The following is a 26,336-nucleotide window of genomic DNA, read 5'->3' on the forward strand; positions in this document are numbered from 1 at the left end:
CTAACGTACTTATAGCTCGAATGGTCCGCAACTAATCCCAACGAACTGATGTCTGGATCGCACGATCAGAATATAAACATCTGGGACATTACCAGCTCTAAATTCGCGTATGATCCTAGCAGGTCCAAGGAGAAGTACTTTTCGGCTTTGGAGAGGCGTGATGATGCGACGCTTATTGCTTCCGACTCTGTGGAGTCAACTTGCAGACGACGCGCTCTTTTCACTATTCTTGAAGATCCCAACGATTCCGTTGTTGGCGAGAGCACCGAAGGAGTGAAGTCTTATCGTCAGAGTGCATCAGTACTCAATCTTGCATCGATTGATGTTACCGCGAACGGTAAGGAATTTTGTTCGGTTAACGCAGACGGTGCGATTGCGTTGCATCAGATGAAGAGAACACTTTCAAGCGAGGAGGAGAAGGTCGCGAAACGGCGCATACGAAGAGAGAAGGTGGGAAAGATTCCGCCGCAAGCGATGGAGTCATTTAGACAAGCTAAGAGATTGATATAATTATTGCTGGATTTATTTTGCATTTTGGTTAAATGGATCGTACTTTGTTGCTGTAGCTTGGCTTCTATGTTTTGCAATTGTTTGTGTACGTGGACATATAATCTACAGAACCAAATATATAGACCGCACGTGTGCAACTTAATAATAGCCAGGTAGTCCTATGAGACGCAACTTATAACTGCCTGATTGCCGGAGAAGCAGGTATATAGACTTCTTTTGCCTGTTTGTACAAGTCTTCAGCCATTGGTGCAAAAGAGGATCTACAATAAAAAATCGCGCGTGACATGTGGTTTCGTTGATGGGATTTGCAGGAGCCCTAACCTTAGTCACAGCCACGCCACAACGACTCACCGGAAATACTTTTGCCGCGTCCGGCGAAAGGAAAAATGCTAGCGCTCGGAGCAACTTTCGTGGGGCACCATCGCAAATTACTCATTTTCCTCCCGAGCTACAATATCTGCGGTTCTCTTCTCTTTCCTTGTCGTCTTACTAACCGTATTTTGTTATATTCGAGCTAGGACAATATTACCTACAAGATGCCGGTTTGTTATTTTGATACGGCCCGGAAAATAAATGCTCCTGACGGTGGCGTGGCATAGCTGTTCACACTGTCTTCATTGAGATTCGGGCTACTAATCATTTGTCGCCGACAAAGTTAACGATAGCTTAGATGTATATGGAAAATCCTCATTTGGGCGATAAGCAGCGTTCAGAAGATTGGAGAAGTACGTTTTTGCTTTTGATATTTACTTTTTGGCTGCACGTCTGTGCTAAAATCTCCGATCTAACTTATTGCTACTACATCTAGTTCGCGGATATGACCCTATTACAGCTCCTGATCTACTTCAGTCTGATATTCCTCAATCAGAAAAGTCCAAGAAAATTGTTCTCAGAGGTCGTGAAGAGACTGTTAAAATTATCGAAGGCGTAGACGACAGATTGCTAGTGGTCATTGGGCCGTGCTCGATCCATGATCCGAATGCTGCTCTGGAATACTGTGACAGGTTGCAGCCTCTGGCAGAAGAATTTAGCGAAGATCTTTTGATTGTCATGCGCGCCTACTTGGAGAAGCCAAGGACAACAGTCGGATGGAAGGGTATGTACTTCACGATTCAAAAATTATTAAGGTAGCTCACTGTATTGTAGGTCTAATTAACGACCCCGATATTGATGGAACTTTCAATATTAACAAGGGTCTCCGAATTGCCCGGAGTTTGTTCGTTAGACTGACTGAGAAGCTGCCAATCGCCGGTGAAATGTTGGATACAATTTCTCCTCAGGTACGTTGATGAACTAGTTATGATATTTCAATATATGCTAATACACACGCAGTTCCTTGCAGATCTTTTCTCTGTTGGTGCAATTGGCGCTCGTACAACCGAGTCTCAGCTTCACCGTGAACTTGCATCTGGTCTTTCGTTCCCAGTTGGTTTCAAGAACGGCACAGACGGCACTGTCGACGTCGCCATCGACGCGATGGGAGCATCTGCCAACCCACATCATTTTCTTTCAGTTACCAAGCCAGGTATTGTCGCCATCGTTGGAACTGAAGGAAACTCGGACACTTTCATAATTTTGCGAGGAGGCAAGGGCGGTACAAATTTCGATTCCACTAGCGTCATGAATGCCAAGGAGAAGCTGATGAAGGTTGGGTTCATACAAAAGAAGCTTCGTGAGCAAGAGGAAATATCTGAGGTTACACGACCTGATGATCCGGCGAGACACTTGGCTAGAATCATGATCGACTGCTCTCATGGGAACTCGAATAAAGATTACAATAATCAACCGAAGGTTGTTGATGCAATTTGCGAACAGTTGGGTAGGGGGCAAAGGGGAATCATGGGCGTGATGATCGAATCCTTCTTGGTGGCTGGTAAGCAAGACAGCTGTTTGAAGGAACAGGGCAAACCTTTCATATATGGACAGAGTATTACTGACGGATGCATCTCGTGGGATACAACCGTTGATGTTCTAAAGAAACTATCGGAGGGAGTGAGAGCTAGGCGTGAGTACGTTTCGACGCACCCCGACAACAACAGCAATGGCGATAATGGTAAAGTCGATTTTTCAAGTACTTCAAATGGACGCTTGAAAGATTTGGAGGGAAAGAAGCGCCCTCATTCGGATGTCGTCTAATGTTCTTGGTCTGCATTGTAACATTTTTGGGTTTGTGCTAATGTTTTGGGTTGTTTTGAGTTGGAACTGAAAAAGTTATTGGATTTGCCGGAGGCGGATTTGAAATAAAACTATTAGCTTGCGATAGACTCGCCAGATTTGACAGTTGTGTTAAAGCGCAGGTTCGACTTGAGTGTATACTATGTTGGTAGTTCATGCTGTGTTTCTCTTATTGTTTTTCTTAAACTATGGTATGCCTTCAAAGTCAGATGGACAAATGTATCAATCAAAGGAATTCGACTACAAACCTCTACGAGGAAGCCAGTTGGCATGCAAAACTGTAGCACAAAGTGCGCCACCAAGGTGCTAACACCACAAAAATGCTATATCGTTGTCACCTTACTCCTTGGATCCTCGAACACGGATCATAAGGTCAGATCAATTGATATCCACTACTCCGCCAAATACATTTTATCTCACGCACGCCGCCTGTATTGTCACGTTGTCACTGTCTAATTTTTATTCAGAACGGCAACAACCTCGTCTATCTTCTTCGCCGCCCAGCTATATCTCTGATTTGGAATCAAGAACGGTCGTAAGTCGAAACGATTATCATCAGGTGAATAAGATTCGGCATGGTAGCTCGGTGTAATGACTGTCATCTTATGTCTATTAATGGCATAATAGAAGAAGAAATGCTTGACTTTTGATGCGATCTGTTCCGCGGTCAACCGAGGCGTCCATTCGTGGTATAACTTGATGAACATGCTGTAAGGTCCACATTTGTCGACCTTGCGGAGGCGGCCAAAAATCGAGAGTTCTTCATACGTCATACCCATATCCGCCTCGTCGGACTGCACGTATGTTTCTGTAATCGGTTCGAGTTCCGCAGTGGGAGTAGCGTCCAGGAAGGACTGCAAAATTGGCATGTTGAACTGGTCGCGCGCATACGCTATAAATCGCTTCAAGTCCGTTTTCGATATGCCGCCTATCGGATTAATATCTGCAGATGAGCAATCGTACTTTGTGAGGTATCCCCGTAGACACTCGTCCACGTTCGCTGATCCTAACACGAGCAAGCCTCCTGACCTTCCTCTAACCCAAGGTAATAACTGCGCGAACAGGTACGCGAGAACCATTCGCAGACGTGCTTGAATATTTTGCAGAGCGAGATTTTCCGTATCTGAACCGCCATGAACGCGGAATAAAGGCTTCTTGCCGGTAACAACAACAAAAATATCACGGATGGCCGACACCGCCGTGTCCATGTTCAAATCAACATGATATGACCCAATCTCGCTTGCAAGACGGGTAGCACGCTTACGGGTGTCGAAAGATGAATTTTCAGTGCCCATATAGCTCGTATGGAAGATTCTGCTAGCAAATTCGACGGGATCGGTGGGAATATAGTCGTCGGCAGCTGTCAGCCCAACTGCTCGCCGGGCATCGTGAATCACAGCCATATCGTCTTCATCGCACGCCTTGACCACCATACGACACATTGAGTGCACGATAACTGCAGTGGAACACGAATCAATTCCTCCAGACAAAGGCAAAAAAAATCCTGCTGATTTAGACCTGCGTAGGTAATCCCACAGCCAGCAAGCAGGACCTAACGCGATCTCTTCTTCAGGCGAATGATATTTTATCGGTCGTGCTACCGTGGGAACAATTGTCGGATCGAATAATGATCCAGATTTCGACAGCGCGAAATTAGCATGGACACGGTGATATGAAGCTGTTGTCCTACTCTGTAGACCGTGCGACATCAATGAGCGGTATGATCTCACGTCTTCAAGATCAACTGTCGCAGTGACAACTTCCACGTCTGTCAATGCGAACTGTGATCCTTGGCCAACAACATTACCGTTCACCACAATCAGCGGACATCCATCATAGTATAGCCTGTCACCGTCGCATCCTCTCTGATTGGCATATAAGTAGATACCGCCACATTTTGCTGTTGCCTCTGTGATCAGATTTAATCGTAGATCAAGCTTACGCAACTGGTGATGTGATCCTGACGAATTGGTAAAAATCTCGATTCCATCAAGCGACATATCAATATGCGGCGCGTCGGGAGTGAATAACTCTTCACATGTCTCTGCTCCTACAACGCAGTCTTGAGTGGCGAGCACTGCATCTCCAAAGTCGACTTCAGTCTGGCCTGTGATCTCCGTGATTATTCGGGGAAGTGCATACTTCTCAACGTGGCGTGGACGCATCCACGGAGTGAAATACCTCATTTCGCGATAATTCCCGTCATTGGCAAGCCACAACTTCGGGCGAATGAAAAGAATCCGGTTGCTGTAAGAGATCATGCGACAATTGTATCTGACATTTTTGTGGATTACTGGCATTCCAACATCGAGTAGAATATCCTGGCAATCTTCATGCTGAAGCAATTTCGCGTACATTTCCCACGAATGCAAATAGATGTCACCCTCTAGGAAGTGATCAAGACAACCATATCCGCTGCAGGATGATAAGCGAATTAGCGGAAAGACGTATTTACATTATTATACTACAATAACATACGTGATTTCTAACTCCGGACCCACTCGAAGAGAAGCACCTTGAGCTTTGGCTTGGACAATAGAAGATACAATTCGTTCGAGATTCCCCTCGAAATCGAGGGCCCATTGATTAAGGGCGCTACGAGCGGCAATGGCGTTAGAATAATCCTATTATTCAACAATGCGAAGCGGGTAAGAGAATGTCGTTAAGCGAGTCTGTGGAGCTGAAGACAGGACAAGCTGCAACTTTAGTACATTAACGACTTACCATGTTGCAAGAGTCACGAAATGCCCCATATTGACTTAGAAAGCGCTGATGGAACTTATGGAACTTATGGTCTGCGGTGTATTTCTAGATAAAGCTCTGGCTCTGACGTCTAGTTTGCTCGAGCACTCATCCCCCCCCCCCCGGAGTTACGCGTCATTCGAGTGTTTAGTACACGGTGAGTCAATTGTGACAATATCACGTGCATTTATGTGATCTTTGTGACCACCCCTTTGCTATCAGTCGAAGGTTCTTATGCGTCCAATTTAATTACGAATATGCCAGAACCGCAACAAAATTGTAATCGATTGGCTGAGAGAGGCCGATATGCGCACGGTTCACTGTGTGTGCAAAATGGCATCAACCCTTACCCATGCAGTTTTCGGTGAGATGAAGCAGTTCACAAAGCTCCCACCTACACTTGTGTCATCAATCTGCGCCCTTATCATCTACTGCACATATACAATGGTATGACAATTCATTAGAAAGATCTTTGGAAGGATTATTGACATGGTGTAGGCTGGTGCTCTCGAAAACGCTAAGCGGCAGCTAAAAAAGTCCCTAGACGGGTCTGAGGGAGAATATGGTAAGAAGTTCAAGCGCTTACCGTTTTTCGTTCTCTCATGGCGTTTTCTTTTCTGACCAATGTCATATAAAATGCAGGTGCCGTTTTCTCAGTTTCGGGACCTGTCGTTGTTGCCGAGCAGATGATTGGCTGTGCTATGTACGAATTGGTATGTCTTTCTGGTAATTGACAAGGTTGCGCAAGCGATTTACAGCATTGCGCGACACTCCATTTGGCAGTCTCGGTTGAGCGACAATACTCATTCAATATCTTCAATTTTATAGGTCAAGGTTGGTCATGAGAGCTTGGTCGGTGAGGTTATTCGAATTGAGGGAGACAAGGCTACTATCCAGGTTTACGAGGAGACTGGTAAGTTAAGATGATTTCATGATTATTCTTCAGTACCCATAGTTAATCTTTACTTGTAGCTGGTGTCACCGTTGGCGATCCCGTATTGCGTACCGGAAAGCCACTGTCAGTCGAGTTGGGTCCTGGTTTAATGGAGACTATTTATGATGGTATTCAACGTCCACTGAAGGCTATTCAAGAGCTCAGCGGTTCCATCTACATTCCCCGTGGTATCGATACTCCATCTCTTGACCGATCGATTGCCTATACTTTTAGTCCCGGCAACTTGAAGGTCGGCGACCACATTACTGGCGGCGACATTTTCGCTTCCGTCTACGAGAACTCACTTCTCACCGACCACAAGATCATCCTTCCCCCGCGTGCTCGTGGAACCATTGTTAACATTGCCGAAGCTGGTAACTATACCCTTAACGACACTGTGCTTGAAGTTGAGTTCGAGGGCAAGGTGTCTAAGTACTCCATGTTCCACTCGTGGCCTGTCCGTGTTCCCAGACCTGTGTCTGAGAAGCTCACTGCCGACTATCCTCTCTTGACCGGTCAACGTGTTCTTGATGCTCTTTTCCCTGTCGTCCAGGGAGGCACCACTTGCATCCCTGGTGCTTTCGGCTGTGGCAAGACTGTCATTTCTCAGTCACTCTCCAAGTACTCTAACTCCGATATCATTATTTACGTCGGATGTGGTGAGCGTGGCAATGAGATGGCTGAAGTACTTATGGATTTCCCCGAGTTATCCATTGAGATCGACGGCCGCAAGGAGCCTATCATGAAGCGTACTACCCTAGTTGCTAACACCTCTAACATGCCTGTCGCTGCTCGTGAGGCCTCTATCTATACTGGTATCACTTTGTCCGAGTACTTCCGTGACCAGGGTAAGAACGTGGCTATGATGGCTGACTCCTCCTCCCGATGGGCTGAGGCTCTTCGTGAGATTTCCGGTCGTCTCGGTGAGATGCCTGCTGACCAGGGTTACCCTGCTTACCTGGGTGCCAAGCTAGCATCTTTCTATGAGCGTGCTGGTAAGGTTGTCGCTCTTGGTAACCCCAAGCGTGAGGGTTCCGTCTCTGTGGTTGGTGCCGTCTCTCCCCCTGGTGGTGATTTCTCCGATCCCGTCACGGCCGCTACTCTGGGTATTACACAGGTTTTCTGGGGCTTGGATAAGAAGCTCGCCCAGCGAAAGCACTTCCCGTCCGTCAACACCTCACTCTCTTACTCCAAGTACAACAATGTCCTCAACAAGTTTTACGCGGCCAACTACCCTGAGTTCCCCGGTCTCCGAGACAAGATCAAGGAGATCATTTCTGAGGCCGAGGAGTTGGAGCAGGTCGTTCAGTTGGTCGGCAAGTCCGCTCTGTCTGATTCTGACAAGATCACTCTTGATGTCGCCACGTTGATTAAGGAGGACTTCTTGCAGCAGAACGGCTACTCCACGTATGATGCGTTCTGTCCAGTCTGGAAGACCGCTGCCATGATGAAGAGTTTCGTCCTTTACCACGACGAGGCTCAGAAAGCGGTTGCTTCTGGCTCGAACTGGAACAAGCTCAGAGAGGCTACTGGTGACGTTAAGTACCACCTCTCGTCCTCGAAGTTCTTGGAGCCTTCCAGAGGCGAGACTGAGATCATGGGCGAGTTCGGTAAGCTATTCAATGAGATTCAGGAGAAGTTCGCGGCTGCTTCGGAGTAAAATATAGCTTATAGTCATTGGGAGAAAATAAAGAGTTGGGAATGAATGAGGGGTTATTTTTGATATATCGCGTCATATTATTTTCGTTTGTTTTGTATGCCTCATTGAATCGTATAGTATCTGCTGTCTTCATTTTGTAATCATATTTCAATTCAAATTCATTAGATTTGTGACCTATCAGCTCTTGGATCAGTTGATTGTCGATCATTTTGCATGTACGACGCACTGTCGGGTTACCCATTGCGTGGGATGGAAGGTGGGTGAAGTACGCGGATCCCGATATGATCGACATCGAATAGATGATTTTCACCAGCAGATGGAACATGCCATTAATTACAATCCACTGGCCCTGGCACAATTCTTCAATATTCAATCTTTATCGTATTTGCAAGCTTTACACGGCTTTGACGACCCTCCGTCTCTGATCCACTATGGCGAACGTATCCTCAATATACGATGTTGTTGTAAGTTCTGCCCACTCCTGCTGCTGAACGCCGTCGATAAGTCGCTGAACTTTTGTGTCCTCGTCCTCTGGTTCTTGTTCATCGTCGAGGTACCCGACTGTGAACGAGCCACGGTCGCATATGAGAAGTTTTGCTCTGAGGTCAAGTTCCGAGTCTTCATCTCGTGTGTGGTCGTCCGCTCTGTCGTCAACCTCCACTTTTGAGCGGATCCAAGTCGCATCAGTCACACCGGCAAACGCTGTGCCAACCCGAGGAACACTGAGAGCATACGGATTCCTCCATTCGGCGTTCCAGACGTAGGTACAACAATCGTTTTCAGTCCCAACATCAGCCAGATCGTAATTGTCATATATCTCGTCATCCTTAGCCTGTGAGTTCGCACAAACTATCAATAATAGGTGAGGCTTTTGAGGATGCCATTCAACCGATTTTATTTTGCGAACGTGTACTAACACTGCGAGTGGAGTCATTGTGCGCAAGGACCAGATCCATAGAGTAGTTGGTATGAGATCAAATCTGGTAGCAAGAACAGTGCCGTCGTTGTTGAACTTCACCATACTGAATCCTGTTTTTGGTGGCGCATCTGTTAGACTGGAACGTAGTTTGGGTGGGTAAACAGGATAGCTCTGAACGCGATGATCTAATGAGAATTTAGAAACAAGACATAAGGACCGAGTTGGAAGTCACAAACATTTAGAGTGATTGCCGTTGACCGGCTGCTCAACGAAGATTATTCTTTCCTTTGTGTTGATTGAAGTTGAATGTTTTAATATAACAGTCTGTTTCGGATTAGCGTCGTAACGACCCTCCAGACAATGTACCATGCCTACCGGCGTAAATGTCCATGTGTTCAAGCATCGTATTACGCCGTCGCAAGAAGCGACAGCTAACAAGTTACCTGCAGGTGACCATTCAATATCGCACACACCAAGTCCAATATCCTCCATAGCGAACACTCTATATAAGCCACCTAATGGTGTATAGATGCCTACTTGAAAGTTTGTGATGGTGTCATACGCCGCGATCCATCTTCCATCGGGTGACCATTTGAATCCTTTCGCATCATAGAAATCCAGCAAGCCGAACGTCGACAGCGTCTCGAGTTCTGACAAAGGGCCGCCGTAAACAGAAATTATGTCTTCTGATACAGGCCGAGTAAGTATTGTAATATGCCGGGTGTCTGGTTGAAAAGAGAAGCCTGTCCATAGTTAGCCATTTGCCTCTCCGTCATATCAACAAACTGAACCTTTTGCTGTAAAATACTTAGGATGATATATTTCAACGCTTTCTCGCCCAACCAATGACCATATAGCAATTGATACTTGATAGTCAGAGAACACTAAAATTTCATCCGGTGATCTGCCCCACTCAACGTTCTTGATGGGAACATTGGAGCCCCAATTGATCTGCCGAACTACGACGACCGATTTCAAATCGTCGATGCCGTTGGATGCAACATCAAACATTCCATCCAAGTCCCAAATTCGAACTTCGCCTTCATCATTGGCAGCAAATATTCGATGGATCTCATAATCAAGTGGCTCATCAGACAGTCGAAGAGCCGCAGGCTTATACCATTTGACCATTTTTGGAATAAATCCGGGTGGTAGCTGAAGCTGCTTCTTTATCATCAACGACCGTGATGACCTGATAACAAGTTTGTACTGCTGTGAAACCGCATTTGCTGCTAGAGCTGTGGATTTCGACACTGTCGCGATGAATTTGCCGTCGTATGAGGCGATCGCTTGGCATAGCTTGCCGCATTCCCTGGACGCCGCTACTAATTCCGAAAACTCCATAATCATTGCGAGTAAATTCTAGCTAAATACTACCGTTTAGTGGTAGCAAATGTGTAGAATTGTTCCAGTGTTGTTCAATTCCTCCAACTTTGTGGACGTGATGTTTACTACTAATAATTGGTTGCCGAGCCAACTGCAAGCCCGTAAACTTTGAGCAGCCCAAAGCACAAGACTTCGGGTTAGGGGAGTACGGCCGCATTCTCCAATTGGTCTGCTTGTTAGGCCATTCCTAATGCAAAGTAGATACATATACATTTTATTCATAATTTACAATGACCTAACTACCTAAATCTCCAATATGGACGTTAAACCAATAGGTCTTAACCCAGCAAACTGTGACCGTTATGAATTTTGGAAAAACGCACACCCTTGCTGACCTGATGAATGCACTAATATATATTATATTATAGTACTTGTTCACATCACGCCGGTTGCTAGCAATGTGATATACATGGAGGCGGTAATGAAGCCTAATACACCAACAATTTTGCCCGGGGAAATAGTTGAGGGCAATTGAAATTCGGACGATGATATTGACGACACCGCCGACCTTGGGTATGTGTGAGGCTGCCGTTGCGTCTGTGTGCGTGCTCGTGGGTGGGTATGCGCGTTTTGCGTGCTAGATGTAGCTGTCGACATGTGTGGTTGTGATGGCGAAGAATAAGAGGCTTGGCTCTGTGACTGAGTCGCTTGTGTGAACCGAGCAGTTGTGGGTCTGAATATGTGCTGGCTACTGTCTGTTGCTGATTTTCGGGACTGGGTAGTATCCGAGGACGACTGTGAGAACGATGAATATGTTTTATCCTGCGGATGCGCTTGAGTTGGCTTCTGTGGGTGTGGGTATGGGTGTGCACGAGGATGAGATTCAAACGTTGCTGAGCGAGCACGATATGCATCGGGATCCAAATTGATCGAAGAGAAGACAGAGGCGTACAACGGGCCTTGCTTCGCAGCAGCCTTTTGCCTGTCCCGCTCCTTTCTGAATGATTCGTATGCTAGCTGCTGTCTCATGTGCTTCTCGTAGTCCTGAACCCAATTACTATAATCCATCAACTCCTCCTTTCCAGTTCAACACTTACAAAATGCGGAACATCGTCATTCAAGCCTGTCGCATAGCCACCACCCAAACCAGCGTTGTACGGATTCGTAGGATATGAACTGCGTGGCATTTTGTGACCAAAACCACCGTAATGCTCGTCCGTATACCCGGCTTTCGAGCGCATGTGCGTCCGATTTAACCCTGAGTATCGTTGTCGCTTTTCGCCGGAAGTCCGGTAATAAGTATTATGTGTCTCGGATGTGTCCGAATACGCAGTGCTATTTCTGGCGCCATTCCGCATTGTACGGTCGTATTCCTTTCGGTGTTTTGGATTGCCGAGTATGGAATACGCTTCGGACACGGCCTGGAATCTCTGTCGCGCATGTTGGCGCTCAGTATCTGGACTGGCAACAAGTCGATCGGGGTGATATTTCTTCGAGAGCGCATAAAATCGCGCCTTGATTTCCGCGGTGGTTGCAGTATGGTGTAGATTCAGAGCTTCATAGTGAGTGGCACGCGCCATGAGTGGCTGACATGCGCAGGGCATTACCTACTCAACCAATGAATTTGGTGAGTGACAATGTCGAAAAGAGAGCATATAGTTAATGCTAGGGAAATTTTCAAACTAATGATGCTGAAAGAAGGCCGATCAAAGGTTGATGAGTTGATGCTGGTGATGCTGGTTGAGAGGAACAATGGTCAGGGTTATGTCATCGCGTCGACTCGACTCACCGGCGGACGGGCCCGACACCTCCGCTCAGCAAAACTTTGTAGCTCTGCTTGCCAATCCCAATCCCAATCCCAAGCTAACCACTTAATCTTGCATGGATCTTTCTCTTGCGCCTACCTCGACAGGAAACCGGCATCTCCCTTTCTCTGTTTGCACCGTGTCGATCACTACTGCATGTTGAAACTGTGCAGCTATGGCCTCCACCGCCGACTTGCTGGGCAATATTGCTGCCGTCTCGCGTATGTTCCTGTCAAATAAATCTGACAAATTCCACAGGCTAATGAACTACATTTTAGTCTCCGACAACGCAGCTCCTCCTTCTATCCCTACTTCAGCAGCGGTTAAGACTGCTACTCCTCCTCCAGAAAATGTCACACCGCCAGATGATGACGTTACTGACGACGAAACTGGGTCCGCAATTCCAGATCTATCAGCCGCCACTGCGCCAAAGAAGAAGAAGAAGAAGCCAAAGAAAAAATCGAAAGCTGCAACTGCGGTTAATAGTGGTGCCGTGAAGCAGACTAACCCTCCCACTATTGGCATCTCTAAGTTCTACCAAGGTGGCATATATCCAGAAGGAGAGATACTGGAGTACCGTGACGACAACAACTATAGGACGACAAATGAGGAGAAGAGATATCTTGACAGAATGAATAACGAAGCTTATAACGATTTGCGTAAGGCCGCCGAGGTTCACCGAGAAGTTCGAAAATACGCCCGAGATATGATTAAGCCGGGTTTGACTATAATCGAGATAGCCGAAAATATAGAGAGTGCAGTCAGAAACTTAGCTGAGGGAGATGGCATGAATGCTGGTATGGGATTTCCTACTGGATTGAGTTTGAATCACTGTGCTGCGCACTACACTCCTAACGCCGGTGACAAGACCGTTTTGCAGTATGACGACGTTATGAAGGTTGATTTTGGCGTTCATGTTAACGGACGGATTATTGACTCGGCATTCACTGTTGCTTTTGATCCGCAGTACGACAATTTGCTTGCGGCAGTAAAGGATGCAACAAATACTGGTATCAAAGAATCTGGAATTGATGTTCGATTGTGTGACATCGGAGCCGCTATTCAAGAAGTTATGGAGAGTTACGAGGTCGAGATTGGCGGCAAGTCCTTGCAAGTTAAGCCTATCAGAAATTTGAATGGACACAACATCAATCCGTACGAAATTCACGGCGGTAAAAGTGTACCTATTGTGAAAGGCGGAGATCAGACAAAGATGGAGGAGGGCGAGACTTTTGCGATCGAGACTTTCGGCAGTACCGGCCGAGGATTTGTGCACTCCGATGGAGAGTGTTCGCACTATGGAAAGCGTGTCGATGCGGGCCACATCCCTCTCAGACTGAATAAGGCCAAGAGTTTGTTGCACACTATCGACAAAAACTTTGGGACACTTCCATTCTGTCGACGATATCTTGATCGTCTTGGTGAAGAAAAATACCTTTTGGCATTGAACAATCTTGTAATGTCTGGTGTAGTCCAGGATTATCCCCCACTACTGTGCGTACTGGTCCGCAAATGTGAAGAAACGAAAATGGCTAACATTTTACTACAGTGACGTAAAAGGTTCCAAGACCGCTCAGTATGAACACACTATTCGTGAGTAACTCATTTTTTGCAAGCTCGCTTGGGCCGAATAAGCTAACGCACGGATAGTCCTTCGTCCGACGGTCAAGGAAGTTGTTTCGCGCGGTGACGATTTCTAAACCGCATATCTATTTATGATCGTATATGCACCTTTTCATCGGATAGTGTAATTGTGTTTGGGTCTGCCATTATTGTCTTCTGCCATTATTGTCTATTAAATCAGTCATGTTTTTATAGTTGAATCCATTCTGTCGGTCAGATGTGTACAAAGCAAAAGAACGTTTTTCTCCGTTTTTCTATGGACATGCGACAAGTGCGGCTTACGCAGGTCAAGTTGTGCATGCATGTTGAATTAGCAAGTGCAGCATTTCAGCGTTACTACAGCACTTCTCAACTTAAAGGACTTGAGCCTAGATATTCGTCCTGGACCTTAAACGATGCACAATAGAGTAGGTTTATTCCGGGTCACCATGTACAATTACCAAAACTTTTCAACACTCTAAATTATGCCTGAACTATAGAACCTCATTATCGTGACACGCATATACATTTATTTTTCAGCTCTCGAGCATACTGTAGATGTCTTAACCAGGAGGCAATTGAGAAACATCGACAACCTCCTCAGCGGTCTTGCTGTCTTTCGCTGATGTTTCGAGTGGCGATCGCGTGAGGGCCATCATTCCTTGAAGAGCAATTAGCTTCGACCCAGAAATATACTACACGAGTTAAAAATACTCACCACTTCGTGCCAATTCTAAGATACCAAATGGTTGCAACAACTGGATAAAGGCAGTGATTCGATCTGGCTTCGCAGATAGTTCGACAACGCAGTTGTTCATCGAGATGTCGACGACCTTTCCGCCAAAGTGGTGTGCGAGCTTGGTGATTGCGTCGAGGTGTTCGTGCTTGTGACGCAGGGCTTCGCTAGGAGCCAACGTGGAAGGGTGATACGAGGCATAGGTTTCCTCCTCCTCGATGACGCCGATGCTTTCCTCGCCCAGTGCCTCCGACATGCCATGCTCGTGGTGCGCGAGAAGTTCCTCAAAGTATTCGGGGCCTAGCAAGGAGACTTTGCAGAGAAGGAGCTCCCGCTGAATGGTGGGGGTGTTGGTGTAGTCGAGCACCGCCCAGACTGGGACGAGATCCTCGAGCTGGCGCCGGGCCTGCTCAATGACACCATCCTGGCCCTGAAGAACGATAGTCATGCGCGACAGATCGGCGACCTCGGTGTTGCAGACTACAAGCGAGTCGATGTTGAACCCTCGGGCGGCGAGAATACCGGCGACGCGCGAGAGGACACCAGGTTCGTTCTGAACAAGGCAGTTGAGGACGTGTGGCTTTGACGGCTGTGGATTTGCTGGCGGCATCTCGTATAGAATTGAAGACACTGCTGTTGACGCGGACCAGCTCGGGGTCTCGATCTTGGGCTGGGTTGGGAAGCGGGCGCGGCGGTGGAGAGCCTTGTACGCGAGCGCAGATGTCGAGGATGAGGAGTCTGCCGCAATCGGCGAGTAGTGGAAGGACCGCGTACCACCTCGCAGAAGCGCGGGAACGCGTGATCGCGCGACAGAGGCCATACTATGCACGCGTGCTTTTAGGAACAGCGCAGTGGCAGGTTGACAGGCGTGTAGGCAGAGAAGAGGGGCTAGTATGGGAAGATCTGAAGTTGGAACAAAGAAAACTTCGCGAAAGTCGAGCGTGAATGACTCTCGTTTGGGCAGTCTTGGATCACGTGCATCTCTGGAGACATCGCCCCCTTTAGCCGGCGTCAGCGTTGAGGGGCCTGTGGCGGTCTGTGGGAATCGTTGTGCCCGACACGCTCATCCTAATGTCGGGCCCGGCTCTTCTATCTTGAGCTGATCCAGTAAACAAAGCACCATTCGTCTAGCATCCAAAGCACTTCTGTGCGTTTTCTTTCATTTTTTGCTGCGCCTGAAGCATAGTGCAGCCTCCGACAGCCTTTTTCTACTTCGCCGCGCCCCCGCTTCCGCCGTGGCTAGCTCTCTCCGCCGCCCCCTCTCTCCCGATCTGTCTGCCGAAGAACGAGATATTGCGCTGCCTGTCGAGCCCGAATTCGAGTCTGCCAACGCCGTTCATTCATCGATCGAAAATCCCGACGTAACAGACAACGACCGATCTCGCCTGCACAGGCACAAGCGACTACGAACCGAACCCACGTGTGGCACTGATACTACAGAGCCAGCCACCGCTCACACGAACCGAATACCGGTCGCCATGCCCATGCGTCTAGAGCACGTAGTTCAAGAGAACGGGAATAGCAATGGGCACTCGTCCATCCTGAAGAATGGAACGGCGAACGGAGCCACGTCTAACCTCTTAAACAACTCCGCCCATGAAGCAGATTACTTCGGATCTAGTAAGCTTGAGGCCACTAGACTTATTATTCAGGCACTGCATGAGTTGGAATACCCGACCGCAGCTGCTGCTCTCGAGGCTGAGTCAATGTGCTCGATCGAGAGTGCAGACGTCGCGGCCTTCCGGACAGCGGTGCTAAATGGTCGATGGGCAGAGTCCGAGCGCTTACTGATGGAATTTGAGCTCAAAGCTGGCACTGACGTGGTGACCCTCAAGTTCTTGATACGACAACAGAAGTTTCTCGAGCTGCTCGAACAACGCGACCTGGTGTCCGCCTTGGGCGTATTGAGGGGCGAATTGTCAGTGCTTGACTACGACACTCGGCAACTCCATTGTCTCTCTTCACTTATGATGTGCGCATCGGCTGAAGATTTGCGCAATCAAGCAGGGTGGACGGGTGTTGAAGGTAATTCGAGAAGCGAGCTGTTACGCGAGCTACAGAAGTACATATCACCTGCGGTCATGATTCCCGAGCACCGGTTGGCGACACTGCTGGACCAAGCGCAACAGTACGAGATCCTCAAGTGCACGTATCACAATTTTGATGGTCCGGTCTCGTTGTACACCGATCATGTTTGCGACAGGAATCAGTTCCCGTCGATAACGTCACATGTACTTACTGACCATACTGGAGAGGTGTGGTTCGTTGCGTTCTCAAACGACGGCACCAAGTTGGCATCTGCTTCGAAAGATTTATCTGTCATTATCTGGGACGTCGCCACTTTCAAGAGCATCAGGGTGTTTCACGGCCATACCGACGCTGTGACGTCGCTAGCGTGGTCTCCAGATGACACGACGTTAATTACTTGCGGATTGGATCACACTGTCAAGCTGTGGGATGTCCAAGTACGAAGTCTTGATCCTTCAATATGTACTATCGCTAATGCCAACTTAGGAATGTGTTTGCCTGCTCACGGTGCCGTTCGGGCAGCCAGTGACTTCGTGTGCATGGATGCAGTCCGGGGACGAGTTCCTCACTGGATGCTTGGACATTGAAAAACCTATCACTCTGTGGTCGATTCACGGCACCACGATCCACCAATGGACCGATTTTCGCGTATTTGATTTGGCACTGACTCCGGACAGCAAGAAGATTGTTGCGGTTTGTCAAGATGACAAGATCCGTATCTACAACCGCTCAGACTATAAACTGACCGCGGAAATCCAGTTACAGGCAAAAATGACGTCGGTCTCGATATCGAAGGACTCCAAATATGCGCTTGTCAATATTTCGGCCAAGGAAGTTCACTTGTGGGATATAGACAAGATTCAATTAGCTCGGAAATGCGTGGGCCAGCAGCAGAGCGAGTTCATTATTCGATCGTGTTTCGGTGGTATGGCGGATAATTTCATCGTGTCTGGCAGTGAGGACGCTAGTATCTACGTATGGAAGAAAGACGACGCGTCCTTGATCGAGGTGTTATCGGGACATACGAAGGGTGTCAACTCAGTCGCGTGGAATCCGAAGAACAAGTACATGTTCGCGTCGGCAAGTGATGATAACACTATCAGGATATGGACAAATAGTGCATCATAAGTGAAGGGGTGTGGATGTACTAGAATACGATTTGACTTCTGTCGCATACATATTCATTGGTCGGCTGCGTGACGTTAATATTCGTTGTTCATATGGTGTGATGATTACTGTGATTATTCTTATGGGATTATTTTGAGGTACCGGGGACGGTGTTTTCTACACAATGTATTGGATGGCGTATGTCTGTTTTGTTTTGTATGTATTAATGATTGTATCTGTAAGTCTGCACTTGCCGTCATTATCGAGCAGTAGTTCGCCGGATGCTCGAAAGTGAACATCATTTCTATCAATAATAGCCTTCTCATTGACATCAGAAAGTTTACGCTGTTGGGCTGAGATGAGTATACGTTTGATATTTGTCATTTCAATACCAACGCGGCCATTGCCCATTGAGAACATTCAGATTCGATGAATCACAAACTAAAAATGTTCCATCCTGTGAGGCATGTGTTGTGAAAGAGAGAATTTTAGGTGCCAAAGACCTTTGCCATAGCAATGCTGCACTGGAAGTTGCAGCTGCTTTTGGCCTCGCTGAACCAGTTAGTCGAGGACATTCAATAGTTGGAGATATTACTGTGCTGATGAAAAGACTGTACAATAGAGTAAGCCACAGCATCTCGTACTTTTGTTGTTGATATCCCAGTCTCCTTTTGTCGCATCTCCAATGAATTGAAGTCACAACACGGGCGACGCTAATCTCATGCCTGCCAGCGAGATTTATTTACTTGGTGGACATGTGCACCAGTCAACAAGACTAATAAGAAGCCGTTGAACAACTAATAGATACGCTATATGGTCTCTGACCCATCATGATGATTACATATACACCGAGAAACAAAAATGAACGCAACAAATTAAACTCTCTTGTTCAGCCATCTATCAAGAACAAACCGTCCAAAAACAACAAGATTATCTCAATTTATTGTCTCACCCTGCCTCGGTGCGCTATTATATCCTTTTACTCACCATTGTTTTCTCTAACAATCGTGCAAACATCTTCCGATAGCATATCTTAATCTTCCGTTTTCTATATATTTCTAAATTAACGCAAAGTGGTCGCTGTCGGATTAAGCCTCGAAGGAGAAAGAGAAACCCAGCTTGTGAGCCGGCTCGGCAAGTCTCTGGGTGTCTACAGCAGCACCCAAGCCGAGCTTGACGCCAGGGTGGATGGTCTGCAAGTAGCCGAGCGAGACAAGGCCGGTGTTGGAGATCTTGACCTTAGCAGAGGTGGTCGCATCAATAGTGTACTTGGCACCGAGCTCGACATTAACCTGGGAAGTGGATTTAGTATCGAGAGTGGCCTTGGCACCGACCTCGACGGCGGGGGTGGCCTTGGTGTAGTACGCGGCCGAGATGATGGAAAGCTTATTGACGGCAGTCAAAGCAACAGCGAAGTTACCAGCACCGTATCCAAGACCAGCAGCGTAGTTGGTGACACGGCCGACAGGGACATCATAGGAAATCTCACCGCCGGCGATGACACCGGCCTTGCCGAAGCTGAAGTTAGTGGTGAAGGTGGGACCCTTCAAGATGTCTACGACAGCGTTCGACTGAAACAGAGGCTGCTTGTAGGCGAGCGAGAGCTTGGCATTGGTGCTGCCGGACGAGGGGATGAAAGTTGTCGCAACATTGGAGGTGAGGTTGGGGATCAACGGAGGGAGCTCGAACTTAGTGTCGATTGCGTTTGAGGTCGACCAGGACTGGGTTAGCGCGATACCAGACTTGTCGCTGTACTTAGCCTCGAGAGCACCAGAGATCGAGCCATCCTTAGGTGAAGATTTTCCGCGCGCGGTAAAGGTCTGTTGACGCAATTTCAGTCAGCATAATTACAAGATAAAACCCGGAATGAACAATAGGAGATCGAATTCTGACAATGGAATTGACAAAACACGTGGCAATGCGTCGGGGAGATATTAGATCAAAGAGGACCCGTATTCTAACGGGCCATGCGAAAGCACGCGAAAAACCACAATCATAATATCGAGTAAACACAATTGCAGAGGGGCCAGTAGCATAGGTGAAGGATACATGACTTCAATTTCCTTCCACGACACAAGAATATTACAGCAATTGGAGACAGTAGATCGAAGCACTTACAACACCATTGTCAGCACTGGTCTTGACGTCGAGTGAAGCGGGCGAGAGATGGAAGAAGTCCCGGGTCAGGAGATCGTTAGGCTTCTTAGCAATGTCGGAGAAGGCAGCGACAGACATTTTTGTAGCTGATCAAATCAATTCAAGAAATTGAGCAATTCACGAAGACAGAGCGTATTGCGCAGGCGTGCAAGCGTGACAGAGAGGTGAAGGAAGGGGGAAAGAATCAGGGAAGGAAGGCGGAGGGGGGGAAAGTTGCATGCGGATATATTGGACAATCCCGCGAGACCGGGTGGGTTAGTGACGACTGGCGCGATTTTCTGCCTATTTTGCTCTCTCTTTCTTGCCCTAACCGTAGACTAGTTTGTATGTGCCAGCAAGTAACAGTCGCCGCCTTCCCGTCACGGAATATTATGTAATATCAAACCCCAGTCGGCAGCAGCCAATTGGCGGCCCACGCGGGACTGTGTGCCGAGACTCATCCACTTGCGCCACAAACGCACCAACGTGTGCTTCGCGTCGCGGCAAATAGTTTCGGTTCTAAGAAATACGAATTGCATTTGCTGGCTCTATGGCATGACTGACTGCTCCTCGCACTGTAGATTATTGCACGTATGATGCTGCAAAAAGCCCATAAAACCTTTTCTGCGGTTCTCGAGTTTCCTCATGTCGCCGGGCTGAAAGCTCAAAATGTACCCTAACCCTTAAGTTCGTACAACGCACTGCAGTGATCCTGACGACGTACAGTTTGCGGTGTGGATTTTTTTCGATCGCGGGTTGCGTTCAGTTAACCACGCCGGAAAATCTCTGCGGATTCTTCTGTCTAGCATCCTACAGTACAAGCTGACATCATGGACTCTGATGACCGCAGGTACCGTGACAGGTCGCCTTCTGACCGACACCGCAGTCGTCATCACCATCATCGGGATCGTTCCCGAGACAGAGATCGAGACCGAGAGAGCAAACGTGACAGAGACTGGTCGTCGTCCCCGGGCGGACACCGGAGACGTGAACAAAGCGCAGAGAATGATCCCTTTAATCCCTATCATGATGACAAGGTTGCCTCGAAAAAGCGCGATGCTATTGCTGCTGCCGGTAAGTGCGGTTGCTTGACGCTATGCGACTATCTGCAGACTAATATGAATTTAGCTGCTGCCGCCGAACGTATTAATGCCCAGATCCAAGCTAAGTTAGGAGGTGGCGGAAGTATTTCTGCGCCATCTTCCGGCAGCGAGCCGCAGTTGTCGACTGTGAATCTCCCTAATTCCGCTCTACGTGGTACTACAGAGCCGGTCGTTGAAGATGGCGATTATATCCGCGACATAGAAATCAACCATCTAATGAACAGATACACCTTGACTAAAGGCCAGACGCAGGCCATGATTAAGACTGAGACAGGCGCGGATGTTACTACACGAGGGAGGTACTATCCGGATAAATCCCAAGCTACAGAGAAAGAGCCACCATTATACCTGCATGTCACAAGTTTAACGAAAGAGGGACTTGAAAAGGCTGTTGTCATAGTAGAAAATCTCATGGCCCAGGATAAGGAAAAGTCAACCCCGCCTGCTGCAGGTGGATTCCAGCGACGAGAAGACGCTCCCCAAGGACAATTGTCTGCCGACGGTGCTCAAGGATTCGGTGGCGCTCCTACTGGACCCCAGCAACATGCAGATTCGAGACCACCGTTTCAACGTGGTGAATATAGAGTGAGTATCCTCTTGCGCCCAGCATTGGTTTGGTGTAGAAGCTAATACATTGGTAGCGTCGATGGATGGAAGACCGTGTTCTCATAGGTCTCGACTATCTGCCGGGTTTCAATGTCCGTGGTCAGATTGTAGGCCCAATGGGTGCCAACGTGAAGCATATCCAGTCCGAAACTGGTTGCAGAGTGCAGATTAAGGGTAGAGGATCCCAATTTATCGAGCAAGCGACCGGTAGAGAAAGCGACGAGCCCACGTTTCTCCATATTCTGTATGTATATGATGCTTTATTCACTGACCATTTTACTGGTGAGTGCTGTATTTGAATGCTGACACATAGGGTTCGCTATAGTGGCCAAGATCCGAATGACTTGGCGCGTGCAGTTGAATTGTCGAAGGATTTGGTGAAAACTGTGACTGATAGCTACAACGCCTTTAAGGCGAATCCGAGACCGCAGCAACAGCGGTATAATAATCGCGATGGTGGCCGCGGTTATCGTGGTGGTCAGGATGGGCGAGGTAATTATCAAGATCGAGAATACCGGGGACAGCAACAATCCCCCCCTCCCAACGAGGCTGGTGCTACTGGTGCATCGCCACAAGGGGGCAATGCGCAACCTGATTATACTGCGTATTACGCTGCCGTTGCTACTGGCCAGGACCCGTACGCGGCTTACGGTGGCTATGAAGCTTATGTTCAATACTACCAGCAATATTATGCACAGTATTATGCACAGATGCAACAACAGCAAGCAGCAAACGGCGGTAGTGCTCCTCCTGCACAGGTACCTGGACAGGAAGCGGTCAACATGCAGCAGCCGCAGCTTCCTCCAACATCCTCACAAGATTCAAACGGCAACTTGTCGGGGCAATACTCTGCCGTACCGCCGCCACCGGGTTTATAAGAGGCTGTATAATTTAGGATGGTAATTGTTGGATACTAAAAGTTCGTATTCTGTGTTGTGTTAATTCGAGCAGATTCGCAAATTTACACGAAGCGAATACCGCTCGTCATCTAATATGGTGAGTATCTGAACCAGCGGTAAGGTAATTTGTTATGAAAAGTTGTTACGGTTAAGTGTTCAAGTTTGATGTGAATACATTTAATTAGGCTAGCTCTTATCAAGTACTATAGTGTGTTTTTTTGCTTCTAATTGGTTTGGTATTATAATTGCTTTGCTTTCTTTTGCCAGATTATGTGGCAATGTAGGCAGCTATCTATCTTCTCGAGAGTGCTGTTGATCTCGAGTAACTCGCTCACTTCATACGAAAGAATGGTTTGCTATATAAGATATCGTTTTGTTCGTCATTACTTAGTAAAATCTAACTCTAGCCTTCCGCCGATGTCTAACGACGACGAACAGAGTCTCTAGTAGTTTGTTTGATGGTTAGGATATTAACGCTCTATGTGTTCTGATAGCTGGTTTCCTGAGTCCCAAAGATGCTAACCAACCTCGCGACGGTAACAGCGCTGTTTGCTATATTACCATTAATGGTAGTGATTAAAGGCAATAAAATATTCTAATCTACAAGATTACGAACTATCTAAAATACATATAACTAGTAAAGACGAAGCGCGAAGAAATATGTGAACCAAGTGTTGCCATTACAATTAACCTAAATAAATGAAATGCTCGCATATTTCAAAATTTCGTGAACTGATTTATTCCATTCTTCACAAATTATGATCATGAAACCCCGTACTCCTTGGCCTGAAGCCTTACCTTCCGTTCGTATAGCGCCTTATCCTTCCTACATGGACAGTATTAGCATTTTGTCTCTTTAAGCACATAGCAATTCAATCTTACTTAAACGCATTAAACGCGTCAGCTTGGGCAGGTGACTCGGGATTAGGGTCATCAAGCAAGTTCTGAATTCCTAGCAAAATCTGCTTTATCGTAATCGCGGGTTTCCACCCCTCGTCCTCATTCAAGATCGACAAGCACACCGTGCCCGACGGGTATACATTCGGATGCCAGAAATTAGGGGCGAACTTGCACTTCGGCGGCTTTGTCGGGTACTCCTCGGGGAACTGGATCGTGAGCTTGTACAGCCCGCCGGCCCAAATCGTGTTGGGCTTGCCGGGAACACCGACAGACCAGTTCATCAGGTCAAGACCGCCGTCTGAGCTTTTGTTTGGTTTCGCGTAGAAACCGAATGGATGATCTTTTCGCCATTGCTTCCTGTCGCGAAATTGTAGTGTTATTCATTGTACTTGAAGATATAGTTGCGCTCTATAGTACTCGTCGACGTAGTTGTTGGAGCACCAGATGATACGCATAGATCTTAAACTAGACTCACCTCTCCTCCTGCAGTCTATTTAGACATAGAGACGACATATTGTGTGTATGTACTAATAACCAAGATAAACTACTCGATGGACTACCGTCGGTGTGCCCGTCCAACAGATCTCTGAGAATCCACCTGAAGCATGGGGAAACAGATCGCGAATGTCGACTAACCATGTCGACGAAGGTATCCAAACGCCGACTCGTACAGAACCTACGACACTGGCATATTCGCCACTTAATTTTGGTCCTTACCACATGCTGACGAAATTACTAAGTGTTTAGTACCTGCCATCTCGGTTGCCTTTCTCGTCGAGGACTCAGTTGAACGTCGACATCCAGTTAGCATAATAAATGCCGTAGAGCTTGGATTAGACAGATTTAGCCAAGGTGGACAAATAGTGCAGCGGGATCTATTGACCTTATTTAGAAAATTCATTTTTGTCGCGAGAGCTTAAGGCATATCTTGACTTTAAGATTCAAGCCAACCCCGCATATTTCGGCAAGCTAATAAATCAAACAATCCTCATATCCCGTCCTTCAGCACGCCCCGAATACAATTTAATGGAGTCAGTACACCCGTCTAAAGAAGTAAAGAGCGTCGATGACGAAGAAGACGATCTCGACGACCTTGATGGTAAGTGTACATAGCGAAGCTGTATACTGTCCCGCCGCCAATTACCGAGCACTAACACAACCTAGAACTTCTCGATGAATTTACGTTAAAATCACCCGAACCAACGCCCGCTACAGCAACAAAGTCCGCAGTCGAAAGCGCGAATTCGACGACTGAGAAGTCATTTGACGCGGGCGAATTAGCCGAGGATGAGTTCGCGAAGCAGCTGGAACTCGGGATCGAGCAGATTCTGTCTGATCTAGAGCAGAACCCAGAAAGTCGGAAACAGTTTGAGGATTTGATGAAGGGTATCAGTGATTTCACAGATTTGAATGCGGCCGAGACGCCGACGACGTCGACTGGTAGTGGCCCTGCGTCCATTCCGAAGGGTCAAACGCCAGGCAAGAAAGCAGACACGTTGCAGGAAACGATCGCGAGGACAATGGAACGCATGAAGGAATCTGGGCAGCGGGTTGAAAAGGAAATCACAACTACGAGCGAGGAGGATGAGTTTTTGGCTGCCATGATGCGGCAACTGGAACAGTCCAGTGGGGCGTCAGGTACAGGAGATCAGAGCTTAGGGTCAGATGAAGACCTGTCGAAAATGTTGGCAGGAATGATGGAACAGCTCACATCTAAAGAAATTCTGTATGAACCGATGAAGGAATTGGACGACAAATACGCGGATTGGCTGCAAAAGAACAGGGCGTCCTTGAATCCAGAGGATGCGGCGAGGTATGACACGCAGCGGGTCGTGGTTCGGGAGATCGTTGTGAGGTTCGAAAATCCGTCGTATAGTGATCATAACGAATCGGATCGAAAATATATTGTCGAGCGCATGCAGAAAATGCAGGAGTCTGGCTCGCCTCCGCCTGATATTATGGGTGAACTAGGTCCTGGAGCAATGGGACTGGACAATTCGTTAGGAGGTCTGGGACCGGAAATGGAGAATTGCAATATACAGTAAGGTAAGGTATGTCTCTGACGAAACCCGTGACATGATGTAGTGGTATGAAGGAGTTATGCATTAGGATTTCGATTGATATATGAATAATTGTACATTCAGCTAACTGTATAAATGCCTGGTACACAGCATTGCCTGTCGTATGTTCCATAATAGCGGTTTAGCGCAGTTTCATACTCCTATTAAGCAAAATCATCCTTATAACGCCGTATTGACCATACATCAGTAAAGCAACCTGCCCAAAAGTAACATAGATCCACATATATCGTACAAATTACAACGACATATCCATATCAATGTCGTCGTCATAGTCCTCCAATAGCAGTTCGGCAATGTCCTGTGGAATATCTTGCACCGTCCTACAAGACTGCTTTTGCAGTTGTGTCATGTATAAACGCTCGGCATTTTCCAATTCATTTTGTTCTTCTAACTCCATCATCCGTATCATCTCCTCATCTGCACCGTTGGCATCATGAAGACGAGTATTGTCCTGCCGATCTTCATTACAATCGCTCATTATTCCATCTACTGAACCGAATTCATCGTTGGAAAGTTGCTCATTTTCTAAGGCGAGAAGCTCATCAACGCTTAAACCCATCTCGTCTGCGTCGCACCGCAACTCGCGTTCCCAGCGTCTTTTCTCCGATAACCAAACGAATCTCATCATCTATTACACGCACAATCAATAATGCCATCGCGTCACTATATGAAGCCCGCATACCTCGTCATCGCCACCGCGCGCAGCATGGAACAGAGCCTGCCGTCTTCGCGCCAGGGCCGCACCATGGTCCATCCTTCTTTTGGCTCGTAGCGGGTCATATTTCGGGGGACTCAGGCCGTCGCTACTTCCAGACGCTTCGACATATCCATGACTTAGTGACTTCGGCACGTTCGCAAAAGGGCGCTGTAAACGCGCTGCGCGTCGTTCCTGACTGGTGTTTAGTCGCGAGGAGCTTTTAACAGGAGACGAAGGTGGAGAAGATGATGAATTCGTCGATATCCGTAAATTCGACGGTGCGAATGGTGGAGATGAGCACAAAAACGATGACATGTCGGATACAATCGCGAATTATCTAAATCTCGACGCGTCTGCTTTCTGAGTTGGG

The 26,336-nt window shown here is 47.5% G+C and overlaps 13 protein-coding genes across 13 annotated transcripts; 6 read left to right on the forward strand and 7 right to left on the reverse strand.

Moving 5' to 3' along the window:
* Window positions 1–927: 927 nt before the first annotated feature.
* Window positions 928–2,933, forward strand: V1513DRAFT_441267 (uncharacterized protein). Its single transcript, XM_066897497.1, has 4 exons — window positions 928–1,235; window positions 1,319–1,606; window positions 1,657–1,790; window positions 1,843–2,933. The coding sequence occupies exons 1-4, from the start codon at window positions 1,181–1,183 to the stop codon at window positions 2,644–2,646; spliced, it is 1,281 nt and encodes a 426-aa protein (XP_066754697.1). The 5' UTR covers window positions 928–1,180; the 3' UTR covers window positions 2,647–2,933.
* V1513DRAFT_397350 (uncharacterized protein) lies at window positions 2,791–5,537 on the reverse strand. The gene is made up of 3 exons (XM_066895408.1): window positions 5,410–5,537; window positions 5,164–5,280; window positions 2,791–5,100 (listed from the first exon to the last, which is right to left on the reverse strand). Exons 1-3 carry the CDS (start codon window positions 5,436–5,438, stop codon window positions 3,138–3,140), a joined length of 2,109 nt encoding a protein of 702 aa, XP_066754698.1. The 5' UTR covers window positions 5,439–5,537; the 3' UTR covers window positions 2,791–3,137.
* A 292-nt stretch (window positions 5,538–5,829) lies between these two features.
* On the forward strand, window positions 5,830–8,333 carry V1513DRAFT_441271 (ATP synthase alpha/beta family, nucleotide-binding domain-containing protein). Its single transcript, XM_066897498.1, has 5 exons — window positions 5,830–5,874; window positions 5,926–5,992; window positions 6,070–6,140; window positions 6,256–6,340; window positions 6,400–8,333. The coding sequence occupies exons 1-5, from the start codon at window positions 5,872–5,874 to the stop codon at window positions 8,019–8,021; spliced, it is 1,848 nt and encodes a 615-aa protein (XP_066754699.1). The 5' UTR covers window positions 5,830–5,871; the 3' UTR covers window positions 8,022–8,333.
* On the reverse strand, window positions 8,107–10,393 carry V1513DRAFT_441274 (WD40-repeat-containing domain protein). The gene is made up of 4 exons (XM_066897499.1): window positions 9,732–10,393; window positions 9,316–9,683; window positions 9,177–9,264; window positions 8,107–9,125 (listed from the first exon to the last, which is right to left on the reverse strand). Exons 1-4 carry the CDS (start codon window positions 10,288–10,290, stop codon window positions 8,416–8,418), a joined length of 1,725 nt encoding a protein of 574 aa, XP_066754700.1. The 5' UTR covers window positions 10,291–10,393; the 3' UTR covers window positions 8,107–8,415.
* Window positions 10,394–10,519: 126 nt separating this feature from the next.
* V1513DRAFT_412295 (uncharacterized protein) lies at window positions 10,520–12,134 on the reverse strand. The gene is made up of 2 exons (XM_066895749.1): window positions 11,364–12,134; window positions 10,520–11,310 (listed from the first exon to the last, which is right to left on the reverse strand). The coding sequence occupies exons 1-2, from the start codon at window positions 11,868–11,870 to the stop codon at window positions 10,702–10,704; spliced, it is 1,116 nt and encodes a 371-aa protein (XP_066754701.1). The 5' UTR covers window positions 11,871–12,134; the 3' UTR covers window positions 10,520–10,701.
* V1513DRAFT_441278 (peptidase M24, structural domain-containing protein) lies at window positions 12,117–14,173 on the forward strand. Its single transcript, XM_066897500.1, has 3 exons — window positions 12,117–13,565; window positions 13,621–13,664; window positions 13,722–14,173. Exons 1-3 carry the CDS (start codon window positions 12,247–12,249, stop codon window positions 13,769–13,771), a joined length of 1,413 nt encoding a protein of 470 aa, XP_066754702.1. The 5' UTR covers window positions 12,117–12,246; the 3' UTR covers window positions 13,772–14,173.
* V1513DRAFT_441281 (small subunit of acetolactate synthase-domain-containing protein) lies at window positions 14,088–15,310 on the reverse strand. The gene is made up of 2 exons (XM_066897501.1): window positions 14,392–15,310; window positions 14,088–14,334 (listed from the first exon to the last, which is right to left on the reverse strand). The coding sequence occupies exons 1-2, from the start codon at window positions 15,227–15,229 to the stop codon at window positions 14,237–14,239; spliced, it is 936 nt and encodes a 311-aa protein (XP_066754703.1). The 5' UTR covers window positions 15,230–15,310; the 3' UTR covers window positions 14,088–14,236.
* A 151-nt stretch (window positions 15,311–15,461) lies between these two features.
* Window positions 15,462–18,028, forward strand: V1513DRAFT_483895 (WD40-repeat-containing domain protein). The gene is made up of 2 exons (XM_066900431.1): window positions 15,462–16,874; window positions 16,924–18,028. The coding sequence occupies exons 1-2, from the start codon at window positions 15,888–15,890 to the stop codon at window positions 17,563–17,565; spliced, it is 1,629 nt and encodes a 542-aa protein (XP_066754704.1). The 5' UTR covers window positions 15,462–15,887; the 3' UTR covers window positions 17,566–18,028.
* A 604-nt stretch (window positions 18,029–18,632) lies between these two features.
* On the reverse strand, window positions 18,633–19,947 carry V1513DRAFT_441287 (eukaryotic porin/Tom40; the record flags this gene model as incomplete). Its single annotated transcript, XM_066897502.1, has 2 exons — window positions 19,663–19,947; window positions 18,633–19,364 (listed from the first exon to the last, which is right to left on the reverse strand). Exons 1-2 carry the CDS (start codon window positions 19,777–19,779, stop codon window positions 18,633–18,635), a joined length of 849 nt encoding a protein of 282 aa, XP_066754705.1. The 5' UTR covers window positions 19,780–19,947.
* A 446-nt stretch (window positions 19,948–20,393) lies between these two features.
* On the forward strand, window positions 20,394–22,267 carry V1513DRAFT_478326 (uncharacterized protein; the record flags this gene model as incomplete). The annotated part of the gene is made up of 4 exons (XM_066900269.1): window positions 20,394–20,754; window positions 20,809–21,368; window positions 21,425–21,633; window positions 21,703–22,267. Exons 1-4 carry the CDS (start codon window positions 20,511–20,513, stop codon window positions 22,265–22,267), a joined length of 1,578 nt encoding a protein of 525 aa, XP_066754706.1. The 5' UTR covers window positions 20,394–20,510.
* A 783-nt stretch (window positions 22,268–23,050) lies between these two features.
* V1513DRAFT_376888 (ubiquitin-conjugating enzyme/RWD-like protein) lies at window positions 23,051–23,701 on the reverse strand (the record flags this gene model as incomplete). The annotated part of the gene is made up of 3 exons (XM_066894939.1): window positions 23,051–23,114; window positions 23,171–23,545; window positions 23,664–23,701. The coding sequence occupies 3 exons, from the start codon at window positions 23,699–23,701 to the stop codon at window positions 23,051–23,053; spliced, it is 477 nt and encodes a 158-aa protein (XP_066754707.1).
* A 212-nt stretch (window positions 23,702–23,913) lies between these two features.
* V1513DRAFT_478328 (Pex19 protein) lies at window positions 23,914–25,401 on the forward strand. Its single transcript, XM_066900270.1, has 2 exons — window positions 23,914–24,287; window positions 24,353–25,401. Exons 1-2 carry the CDS (start codon window positions 24,215–24,217, stop codon window positions 25,231–25,233), a joined length of 954 nt encoding a protein of 317 aa, XP_066754708.1. The 5' UTR covers window positions 23,914–24,214; the 3' UTR covers window positions 25,234–25,401.
* On the reverse strand, window positions 25,304–26,336 carry V1513DRAFT_441299 (uncharacterized protein). The gene is made up of 2 exons (XM_066897503.1): window positions 25,952–26,336; window positions 25,304–25,897 (listed from the first exon to the last, which is right to left on the reverse strand). Exons 1-2 carry the CDS (start codon window positions 26,279–26,281, stop codon window positions 25,505–25,507), a joined length of 723 nt encoding a protein of 240 aa, XP_066754709.1. The 5' UTR covers window positions 26,282–26,336; the 3' UTR covers window positions 25,304–25,504.

This window comes from Lipomyces chichibuensis (assembly GCF_038497645.1).
Source record: "Lipomyces chichibuensis strain CBS 12929 unplaced genomic scaffold V1513scaffold_8, whole genome shotgun sequence".
NCBI classification, from domain to species: Eukaryota; Fungi; Ascomycota; class Lipomycetes; order Lipomycetales; family Lipomycetaceae; genus Lipomyces; species Lipomyces chichibuensis.

Bases quoted from the DNA above. Each gene is read 5' to 3' on its own strand.
- V1513DRAFT_441271 (XM_066897498.1), top strand. The intron at 5,993-6,069 runs GTAAGAAGTTCA...TATAAAATGCAG, and splicing joins CGGGTCTGAGGGAGAATATG to GTGCCGTTTTCTCAGTTTCG. The intron at 6,141-6,255 runs GTATGTCTTTCT...TCAATTTTATAG, and splicing joins GCTGTGCTATGTACGAATTG to GTCAAGGTTGGTCATGAGAG.
- V1513DRAFT_397350 (XM_066895408.1), bottom strand. From the start codon at position 5,438: ATGGGGCATTTCGTGACTCTTGCAACATG. The intron at 5,281-5,409 runs GTAAGTCGTTAA...TGCCGCTCGTAG, and splicing joins TTCGTGACTCTTGCAACATG to CGCCCTTAATCAATGGGCCC. The intron at 5,101-5,163 runs GTATGTTATTGT...ATCATCCTGCAG, and splicing joins GGTCCGGAGTTAGAAATCAC to CGGATATGGTTGTCTTGATC.
- V1513DRAFT_441299 (XM_066897503.1), bottom strand. From the start codon at position 26,281: ATGTCATCGTTTTTGTGCTCATCTCCACCATTCGCACCGTCGAATTTA. The intron at 25,898-25,951 runs GTATGCGGGCTT...TGCGTGTAATAG, and splicing joins CGCGCGGTGGCGATGACGAG to ATGATGAGATTCGTTTGGTT.
- V1513DRAFT_412295 (XM_066895749.1), bottom strand. From the start codon at position 11,870: ATGCCCTGCGCATGTCAGCCACTCATGGCGCGTGCCACTCACTATGAA. The intron at 11,311-11,363 runs GTAAGTGTTGAA...AATTGGGTTCAG, and splicing joins ATGACGATGTTCCGCATTTT to GACTACGAGAAGCACATGAG.
- V1513DRAFT_441267 (XM_066897497.1), top strand. From the start codon at position 1,181: ATGTATATGGAAAATCCTCATTTGGGCGATAAGCAGCGTTCAGAAGAT. The intron at 1,236-1,318 runs GTACGTTTTTGC...TACTACATCTAG, and splicing joins GCGTTCAGAAGATTGGAGAA to TTCGCGGATATGACCCTATT. The intron at 1,607-1,656 runs GTATGTACTTCA...ACTGTATTGTAG, and splicing joins GACAACAGTCGGATGGAAGG to GTCTAATTAACGACCCCGAT.
- V1513DRAFT_441281 (XM_066897501.1), bottom strand. From the start codon at position 15,229: ATGGCCTCTGTCGCGCGATCACGCGTTCCCGCGCTTCTGCGAGGTGGT. The intron at 14,335-14,391 runs GTGAGTATTTTT...TTGCTCTTCAAG, and splicing joins CTTAGAATTGGCACGAAGTG to GAATGATGGCCCTCACGCGA.
- V1513DRAFT_441274 (XM_066897499.1), bottom strand. From the start codon at position 10,290: ATGATTATGGAGTTTTCGGAATTAGTAGCGGCGTCCAGGGAATGCGGC. The intron at 9,265-9,315 runs GTAGGCATGGTA...AATCCGAAACAG, and splicing joins ACACATGGACATTTACGCCG to ACTGTTATATTAAAACATTC. The intron at 9,126-9,176 runs GTTTGTGACTTC...AATTCTCATTAG, and splicing joins CAACGGCAATCACTCTAAAT to ATCATCGCGTTCAGAGCTAT.
- V1513DRAFT_478328 (XM_066900270.1), top strand. From the start codon at position 24,215: ATGGAGTCAGTACACCCGTCTAAAGAAGTAAAGAGCGTCGATGACGAA. The intron at 24,288-24,352 runs GTAAGTGTACAT...AACACAACCTAG, and splicing joins CGATCTCGACGACCTTGATG to AACTTCTCGATGAATTTACG.
- V1513DRAFT_483895 (XM_066900431.1), top strand. From the start codon at position 15,888: ATGCCCATGCGTCTAGAGCACGTAGTTCAAGAGAACGGGAATAGCAAT. The intron at 16,875-16,923 runs GTACGAAGTCTT...ATGCCAACTTAG, and splicing joins TCAAGCTGTGGGATGTCCAA to GAATGTGTTTGCCTGCTCAC.
- V1513DRAFT_441278 (XM_066897500.1), top strand. From the start codon at position 12,247: ATGGCCTCCACCGCCGACTTGCTGGGCAATATTGCTGCCGTCTCGCGT. The intron at 13,566-13,620 runs GTGCGTACTGGT...ATTTTACTACAG, and splicing joins CAGGATTATCCCCCACTACT to TGACGTAAAAGGTTCCAAGA. The intron at 13,665-13,721 runs GTGAGTAACTCA...ACGCACGGATAG, and splicing joins TCAGTATGAACACACTATTC to TCCTTCGTCCGACGGTCAAG.